General features: G+C 40.0%; 1 protein-coding gene and 1 long non-coding RNA gene across 3 annotated transcripts in view; one reads left to right on the top strand and one right to left on the bottom strand.

The window, feature by feature from the left end:
• Positions 1–553: 553 nt before the first annotated feature.
• On the top strand, positions 554–8,079 carry LOC106517826 (NACHT, LRR and PYD domains-containing protein 12). Of its 2 annotated transcripts, XM_014008850.1 has the most exons (6): positions 554–1,107; positions 1,214–3,266; positions 3,638–3,811; positions 6,291–6,464; positions 7,107–7,261; positions 7,857–8,079. In XM_014008850.1, exons 1-6 carry the CDS (start codon positions 858–860, stop codon positions 7,868–7,870), a joined length of 2,820 nt encoding a protein of 939 aa, XP_013864304.1. In that variant the 5' UTR covers positions 554–857; the 3' UTR covers positions 7,871–8,079. The 2 variants fall into 2 exon arrangements, 1 of the variants encoding a protein (XP_013864304.1); XR_001310253.1 differs by lacking the exons at positions 7,107–7,261; positions 7,857–8,079 and adding an exon at positions 5,749–5,923 and having other exon boundaries at positions 6,291–6,379.
• An 891-nt stretch (positions 8,080–8,970) lies between these two features.
• The window catches only part of LOC106517827 (uncharacterized), a 1,460-nt gene continuing 689 nt past the window's right edge, over positions 8,971–9,741 (bottom strand). Inside the window, exon 2 of the long non-coding RNA XR_001310254.1 lies at positions 8,971–9,727. This is a non-coding gene — a long non-coding RNA (uncharacterized LOC106517827). The remainder of the gene's footprint in view (positions 9,728–9,741) is intronic.

The raw sequence follows: 9,741 nt of genomic DNA on the forward strand, positions 1-9,741 counted from the left end.
GGGCAAGTTATTGCGTCATCATCCCAAAACTGTCATCAATCGAACTTCTTTCTGCAATGATGTCACAACCCCAGATATATATATACACACACACACAAACGAAGCCAAAACCCTTCACACACACATTTAGATTTTTTAAATGTACCCTTGTGGGGCCCTCCCGTCTGGATCAAAGTTTTGTTACTTTTTATATCACTGTTGCACCACCTATCATTGTCAAAGCGCATTATATTACATCTATAGTTCCACACCTTTTCACCTGTCAAACAGGTAAACTGACATTTTGAACTGTGATTCACCACATCCACTTTGATGCTGTTGTATGACCTCATGGGACCCTGAAAAGACACTGAAAAATTAATAATTGCAACTGTTTCATTTCATTCATTCATTTATTTATTTCTATAGCGCTTTACACAACCACAGTGCTGGTGACCAAAATGCTTCACAGAGTCAGTGATTAACACGACAAGTTAAAAACAAGAAAACACAACAAAATAAAACTAAAACCAGAAATGTCACCACATATTAAGTACTAAAAGCCTGTTGGAATAAAAAGGTCTTAAGCTTCGATTTAAAAGGGCCAAGTTCAGTGACCAAACGTAGATCAAGAGGGAGTTGATTCCAGAGACGAGGTGCAGCCGCAGAAAATGCACGGTCACCCCAACATTTATATTTTGTCCTTGGACCAGAAAGCAGGAGCTGGCTATCTGACCTCAGAGACCTAGACCTATTTGTTTGGTTTTAGAGACAAACTTCACGTGAATGAACCTCACAGGTCTTGTGTCTGTCATGTATGTCATCTGTACTCTACATATATATATATTATTGTATTTTGACTTGATCAAATTGTTCACATGTATTTTGTCAACAGAATAAGAAAGAAAAGTCACGATTATATGGAAGAGCAGCTCTCCAGCTCTTTGTGTCAGGACATCCTGAAGGATCCAGTCTTTACCTGTTACTCACAACCATTCTGCAGAGAGACTGTCACCTCATACTGGGACCAGTCTATTTCAGCAAAACAGTCTTCTAATCCCAAGAGTCAAAAAAGATCAAGAATCAAAACTGGACTGCAGACAGCCAATCAGAGCAGCTCTGCAAACTGTAAGACTTGAATATCTGTTTACTGATAAACTCTTTTCTAGAATTATTTCAGTGTTAAACTAATGTCAGCTAGTTTTATTTATCCATATTTTTTGTTTTTCATCAGCTGCAGATCTGCAGGAGACTTTAGATGAACATAAGATCAGTCTGAGGAGGAGATGTGAACGTGTGGCTGAAGGAATTGATGAAACAGGAAGTAGAACCCTCCTGAGCAGGRTCTACACTGAGCTCTACATCACAGAGGGGCAGAGTGAGGAGGTTAATACGCAACATGAGGTGAGGCAGCTGGAGACAGCCTCAAAGAAGAACCTCCACGACTCTCCAATCAGGTGCCAGAACATTTTCAAAGCCTTAACTGAACAACAGGAAGTCATCAGAGTGGTCCTGACTAACGGTGTCGCTGGTGTTGGAAAAACCTTCTCAGTGCAGAAGTTGACTCTGGACTGGGCCGAGGGCTTGGAGAACCAAGATGTCAGTGTGGTGGTTCTGCTTTCATTCAGGGAGCTGAACCTGATCAGAGATGAGCAGTACAGTCTTCTCACACTGATCCATGTTTTCCATCCATCATTACAAAAACTCCCAGCAGAGACGTTGTCTGTTTGTAAACTTCTGTTCATCCTTGATGGTCTGGATGAAAGCAGACCTGCTCTGGATTTTGAGAACAGTAATGTTGTTTGTGACGTCACACAGGAGTCATCAGTTAACGTGCTGCTGACAAACCTCATCAAGGGGAACCTGCTTCCCTCAGCTCAGGTCTGGGTAACGTCTCGACCTGCAGCAGCCAATCAGATCCCTCCTTCATATGTCGACAGGATAACTGAAGTACGAGGATTCACCGACTCTCAGAAAGAGGAATACTTCAGGAGAAGATTCAGTGATGGAGAGCTGTCCAACAAAATCATCTGCCACGTGAAGACCTCCAGGAGCCTCCACATCATGTGTGGAATCCCAGTCTTCTGCTGGATCATTGCCACAGTTCTGGAGCACATGTTGACCACAGAGCAGAGAGGAGAGCTGCCCAAGACCATGACTGACATGTACTCACACTTCCTGCTGGTCCAGACAAAGAGGAAGAACAACAAATACCATGAAGGACCTGAGACAAGTTCACAGGAGCTGTCAGAGGATGACAAGGAAGTTCTTCTGAAGCTGGGCAGGTTGGCTTTTGAACATCTGGAGAGAGGAGACATCATGTTCTACCAAGAAGACCTGGAGCTGTGTGGTCTGGATGTCACTGAGGCTTCAGTGTACTCAGGAGTTTGTACAGAGGTCTTCAAAAGAGATTGTGTGATCTTCCAGAAACCAGTTTACTGCTTTGYTCATCTGAGTGTTCAGGAGTTTCTGGCTGCAGTCTACATGTTCCACTGTTACACCAACAGAAACACAGAGGTGATCGGGAACTTCCTGCAGGACTTCATAAAAGAAAGCTGCCATTGTGACCCAAACACGGATTTGATTTTGGAGTTTTCTAAATCTCCCCTGTCTTTGGAGGATTTTCTGAACTTAGTGATGCAGAAATCCCTGAGAAGTAAAAATGGCCACCTGGACCTGTTTGTTTGTTTTCTTCATGGCCTTTGTTTGGAGTCAAACCAGAGACTCTTAGCAGGCCTGGTGGCAGCTAAGACAAAAAACTGTCTAGAAAATACCCAGGAAGTCATCAAAAATACAAAAACCATGACAACAATGGATCRTGTTTTACAAGCTAAGGAGAATTTTAAAGACTTGTTGAAGAAAGTCAATGTCATGTCAACTCGACGACACTCTAGTTTCAYTTTCCCTCATGACCTCTCAGAAGAGTCCTATCCACAACTTACAGATGGTCAGATGAGTCGGACAGACATCACTCCAGATATTATCCAGAAAGTCATCAAAAACCTAAAGGAGATGAACACAGATGAAAAATCTCCTGACAGAAGCATCAACATTTTCCRCTGTCTGTTGGAGATGAAGGACATTTCAGTAAATCAGGAGATCCAAGACTTCCTGAAGTCAAAGAACAAATCAGAAATGGAACTGTCAGAAATTCACTGCTCAGCTCTTGCCTACATGGTGCAGATGTCAGAGGACATTTTGGATGAATTGGATTTAGCGAAATACAACACATCCAAGGAGGGACGACGAAGACTGATCCCAGCTGTGAGGAACTGCAAGAAGTTTGTGTGAGTCCAATGTTTCTGTTATAGTATATATAGCATTTCTTTATGTCTCTGGACAGCATGACATCACCGTTACTAGTTGATGTGACAGAACTACTTGTCCGATAACAACACATTCCTAAACACCCCTCTAAAATTCTCTCCTTAACTGGTGCAACCCAAATCAGCCTTACTGGTTGACTGGTTAAAWCTTTGTATGTCTTGCTGGTTCCACTTACTGTGAAAGTGGGCTAATTGACTGGTACACCTAAAGAGATTTCTCAACAACCCTGAATATGAACTAATTTGCTTCACCTGCAAAACAAAGCAAATTAAATAATAAGAAGGATAAGAAGGAAGCATCAAACTGTTTTTTTTTCTTTAATTTGTGGCAGACTGACTTTCTCTGGACTCACCAAAACTCACTGTAAAGTCTTGGCTTCTGCTCTGAAGTCCAACCCATCCCATCTGACACAACTGGACCTGAGCTACAACAGCTTGCAGGATTCAGGTGTGAGCTTTCTGTCTGCTGGACTGGAAAGCCCCAACTGTAGACTGGAAACTCTAAGGTCAGTTTGTTGTCTGTCACTGATGTTGTTTTAAAATCTAAATGAACTTTGCACAAGAAGCAAGTAAATGTGTTAGGTTGATTATTTCTTTGTCGTARCAATGCTTCTTGGCAATAAATCTTGTACCCTTGAAAAGTCTGTTMATTTCCCTTTTAAATGGAGCCACATTTGTAAGGAACATGCATTTGTGGGATGAGCAGTAGATCTGAGTATGTGGCTTGCGCACAAGCAAAACATTGCCAAACACTCTCTGCTATTGCGCCAAATACCTTATTCTGTCATTGATTCATTTGGTGTTTGGTGGACTGGATGATTGAAGATTGAAGAAACAATTGGCAATTTAACAATTTATTCATTTAACATACAGGAGCCACAGCAGTGTGTGGAAGAACCATACACAGCCACAACAGCCTGGCACCTCCACCTCATGTTGGTCACCAGCCTGGACACACAYTGCTGTGTCCTGCATTTGYCACAAGYCAGCCAMTGTTGTTGTATTGGTCACTCTGGCACCAACAGCCCAAGCTGATCCCACTAGTGTTCAAAGAGGTTGAGGTCAGGACTTCTGGCAGACCATTCCATACTCTTCACTCCCAGATTCTGGAAGTAGTCTCTGATAAACCATGCTCTATGGGGGTAATGTTGTCATCTTGGAGGATCGAGTTCTGTCCCAGACTGTGGAGGTATGGGATTCACTTGCAGTATGTCATCTTCATATCTCTCTGCATTGAGATGACCTCCAGTGACAGTGACAAGCCTTGTTTTTCCAGAGAGAAAGATGCCACACTACACCATCACACTGCTTCCACCAAAGGATGTTACTCTATCGGTGCTGCAATCAGCATAATGTTCTCCACATCTTCTCCACACTTTCACACTACAATCCAGCAGTTTAATTAGCAATGATTATACTTTTTTATTATAACAGTTTAATTACGCATCAAGCTTTGTATAGATTCATCATCAAGCAACAATTAAATAATGAAGTTTTCACCTGTGATTGTTTTAATGGTGATCATAGTAAATCTAACTTCTTTATAAATGACCACGAAAAAGACTAAACACATAAATAATATCCACACTGGAGTTTGGAACAGCGGGTCAAAAACTTGYGCTGGAACGCTATTTTTATGCAAGAGATGCTGAGTAAAGCAAACGATTTAAGTAACGTAGTTAACAACAAACTTTATTTTGAGGGGAAAAATAAAGAAAATAAGACATTTCCTCATCTGGCAGCATTTTCTCCAAAGCGACCTGTCAGCAGCGCAGCAACAAACTGCAGCTTCATTTGGACAGCAACAATAATGACAAACTCCAATGCAATTATTTGTCAACACTGGCAGGAAAAGTTATCTGCTCTGGGCCRAATATAGGTGAGCATTTGGACCAGACCTGTAAAGGATCACGGGCTCCTTTATTATTATTTTTTTCTCTCCACAACCCGTCAGCTTGGATCTGGAAATCGGATGGTTTCGCACAGGTTTGAGCCAGAGATGTGGCACAAAATATAAAATTCTTATTTTATTTTTAAGCTGATTTGGTCGACCCAGATGGGATCAGATCAGAGCCAAAACGTTCTTTGCACGTGTCAGGCAGGCTCATGATCAGCCGGACCCAGAGCTGGAGAATTTGCGTAAACTCTCCGACTGTTCTCCACACAGGTTGTACTGCTCCCCATTTAAATAATTTATTCACTTATTATCAGGAGCTCGTTCTCATTTTCAAATCATTGTACAAGTTATGAACTGTACTGCCTTTTGGAGAATACTTCACCAGAAGTGTAAAGGAGATAAACTCCAGCCTCCAGCTTGCGACGCGTGCGCGCATCATCAGCTGAGCGCTGCGCAACAAAACCGAGCCATGTGGATCTGGTGACTTATAAGCAGATTTCGTCCTGATCTTAATGCTGTTGGTTTTGTCTGTGCCTCTGTCTGCAGGTAGACAGAGAGACATTCGTCAAAACTTGTCGGCATTGGGTGCAGCCTGTAAATGTCCGTGGGACCAGCTGATGGGCAGGGCCGTAAAGTGGGGACGGGGGAATGGCCCCCTGGACCCCCCTGTTCTGGCGCCAGTGATGCACATTGACCATGGCAGCAGGGCCCATGCTCACAGGTGCTGTCAATCAGGCACCTGGGGGTACCAGAAGCTCAAAACAAGTATCTGTAAATAGGGTAAATTTAGCTATTTAGCAATGGCAGAGAAGATTTAGCAATTTTTTTATGTGCGCAACCCACTTACTCAGCTCTGTGTAGAACTGTGTTTTGTGTTAAAAATGTTAGACTGAAGAAGATCTTGAAAGACATGAGTAGTGATGAGATTCTTAAGCTATAAATTTTGTTGAACTTGTGTATTTCTTTCAGAGGTGTTGTGTAAAGAAAAATCCTGTTTGAATGGCAAAAGCAATATAATGATCACGTGACACCGAATACAGACAAACATGGATTGAATAACGTGAATTATATTGTTTTGTTTTGTTCAGGTTAGTAAAGTGTGATTTGTCAGCGACCAGCTGTGCCTTTCTGGCCTCAGCTTTGAAGTCCAATCCTTCCCATCTGAGAGAACTGGACCTGAGTGACAACAAACTACAGGATTCAGGAGTGAAGCACCTTTGTGGTTTCCTGGAGAGTCCACAATGTAGACTGGAGACTCTGAGGTCAGATGCTTTTTTTTTTGGTTGTTGTTGTTGAGTACTGAGCTGGACACAATATTTTACCTTTGTAGACAGTTGAATGAAATTTTACTGATAATCTGTTTTACGCTATACAATACTTTCACCGAGGGCCACATGAGCATCACGGTGGCCCTCAAAGGGCCAGTTGTAGTTAACTTTGACGTTTCATTTTTAAATTGGACTAAACAGTGTTTTAACACGTGTCTTACAAACACTGAAAAGTACAAAGTGTACGACTGAAATACAGATAAACTATTAAAAGTAAAAGTAAGAGAGTTTTACTCACTGTTGAATTGTAATGAGTAGTTGCCACCTTGAAATTTTAAATTTATTTTTTGACATTTCACCRTAAATTTAAAGCTAAGAAACAATTTTTCAAAATGTTTGTAATTTTTGTTTATTTTATTTCATTTGGTGTCTTGAGTTTGACATGTGTTATAAGCGGTGAAGTGCATAAATTGCTAAAAAATTTATTTACAATTAAAAAGAAACATTTTTATTCCACTCTACCAGAATTCAAAGCGATGTCTTTAAAGTTTTTTTCCTCAACCCCCCCCCCCCCACACACACACACACACACACACACACACGCTCACACACTCTCTCTTTTTCTTTTTTCTTCAGGTTAAGGAGCTGCAGTTTGAGCGAGACCACCTGTGGTCTTCTGATCTCAGCTCTGAAGTCCAACCCCTCCCATCTGAAAGAACTGGACCTGAGTACCAACAGGCTGAAGAAGACGGGAGTGGAGCAGCTGTTTAATCCTGTGACAAATCAAGAATGTAAGATGTAAATTCTGACGTCAGTAAAGTGTCAGAGTCAGTTCATGCTGCATTTAACAGAATTTTACTGAAAACTATTAGGAACTATAGCTGGGTAACGTGAAAGCCTCACAACATTTATAATGATGTTGGTTCTTATTTATCAAAGTGTTTGAGCAGTATTTTTTATGTTCATTTCTGTTTTTATTGGAAATTTTATATAGCTGCAAAGATTCAATGAAATAATGACAAAGCACCTCTCTTCTTTGTTTGACAAACTGCAAAATAAAATTCATTTACGTTAGCTCAAATACTTATTTCAGCTTGTTTAGGCCTTATACATATACACAGACTGCTACAACCCCAGTTCAAAGAAAGATGGGACGTTGTGGAACMTCTACCATAAAAGAGATATAAATAAAACCATATTTTATTCACAACAGAACTTTACCCTCAGTGTGATCAGTCCAACATTGAGAGCTGAGAGGAAGCTGGTGTTGTGAACTTGCTGCATGTCATAATTATGTGCTAATGAAAAAAAAGAGAGCCTGGAAATATTAACATATCTTCTTTGTTGTTCCTTCTTCGTTTTACGACCATCGTGGCCTTCCTGAAGTTGAGACTGACTGAACATTGGGTTGATGGAGATGAAACAACAGCTTCGACCAGCATGGAGTGACAGAGGAATCTTCAGAGTGGAGWTGACTCTCAGTGTTGAGAAAAGTCACTATTGTACGGTTTGATGTATGAAGTGATAGTCTACGGGGCACCAAGTGTAAAATGAAATGTTAAAAAATTTCACCAACATATTTTTCATTATTTAGCTCACTTTTTGAGTGTTTAAAATTTACCACTAACATTTTATTGTTATTTAGCTCACTGTTCTTACGTATAGTTTATTTTTGCTAAACATTTAATTTAAATGTTAAAAAAATTTATTTAAATCTTAAATTGAAATATTTAAATCTAAATGTATAAATTAAATCTTAAATTATGAAGTTCAAATTTAGATATTTTGAAATGGAACGCAGCCTTTGCTGTTGGTGCTCAGCACATTATGATGTCATCATCCTGAGACAATAGCAACCGCTGGCGCTCCAATGCAGCTAAACCCTCACTACGACATCAAACTTGCAGATGCAATTAGTGTTTGAGCTGCACTTCAAACTGCCTGATGAAATGCACCACCCATATTTTTTTATGAACACAGTTCGAATTTAGATATTAGATTTTATCTTTAGCAGTGTTAGAGGCATTAGCAGAAGATAGCATCAAATAACCAGAATGATGTCAGCTAGCTGCTGAAGATACTATTTAAAATCTAAATTCAAAATGTTTATTAAAAACAATATGGGTGGTACCTGTGGTACAGCAGTTTGAAGTGCAGCTCAGACACCATCCATAACTGCAAATTTGATGTCTTGTAGGGAAGCTTTAGCTGCATTGGAGCGCTACCGGATGCTATCGTCTCTACATTTAGGTTTAGGATTTAATATTTACATATAATTTTTAACATTTAAATTTAACATTTAGTAAAACAAAAACTTAAATATAAGAGTGAGCTAAATAACAATAAAATGTTCAACCTGACGGTGAAGTCAGTGATAGATTCTCAAAATTTGAAGATTGGCTGTTAAACAGCTTAAAATGTTTCTGTTGGTTCATTTGTTTTCTAATTATAGGCCTATTTCTTTATTACCGCACTTTTCTAAAACTTTGAAGACATTGTGATTAGATTGGATTGCTTTATTGATAGGTATAATATTTTGAGTAATAGTCAAAATGGTTTCAGAACTCACCATTCAACGTCTTCAGCACTTGTTAATTTAACTGAACTGATAACTACTGATGCGGATCAAAAGAAAATTTGTGTTACTGTGAATATTGATTTAAAGAAAGCCTTTGACATTATTGACCACAGCATTATTGTCAGCAAATTTAACAACTATGGTGTGAGAGGTTTGGCTTCACAATGGGTGTCAAATTATTTAGCAACTAGAAAACAATTTGTACAAATAAATGATGTACGTTCGGTTTTTGATGTAGTTACTTGCAGTGTCCCACAGGGCTCTGTGCTTGGTCCTAAATTGTTTCTTTTATGTCAATGACCTGGTAAATGTGTCAAAAGTTGTTCAGGTGTGTTATTTGCAGATGACACTACTTTTTGTTTAGGTAATGTTCTAAATCACGAGCCCATTGTCATGCCCCCCGCGTCAACATAATGACGCTTGACCAAGCGTCATTATGTTGACGTTCTGTAGATGGGGCAGAGGAGGACGATGTTTTTACAAGGCTCGAATTGTGCAAAACTAACCGTCCTAGACCCGAAATTTAACTTCTACTAGCCTTATAGAGCCTAACCCTGACCACAGACTCTAAAGTTAACCATGAACCCTGATCGCTCATGTTAACCACAGACTAAAGTTAACCAGTAACCCCTAACCTCATGTTAACCACAGACCCTAAAGTTAACCAGTAACCCCTAACCTCATGTTAACCAC

Source organism: Austrofundulus limnaeus, unplaced genomic scaffold (assembly GCF_001266775.1).
Source record: "Austrofundulus limnaeus strain Quisiro unplaced genomic scaffold, Austrofundulus_limnaeus-1.0 Scaffold53, whole genome shotgun sequence".
NCBI lineage: Eukaryota > Metazoa > Chordata > Actinopteri > Cyprinodontiformes > Rivulidae > Austrofundulus > Austrofundulus limnaeus.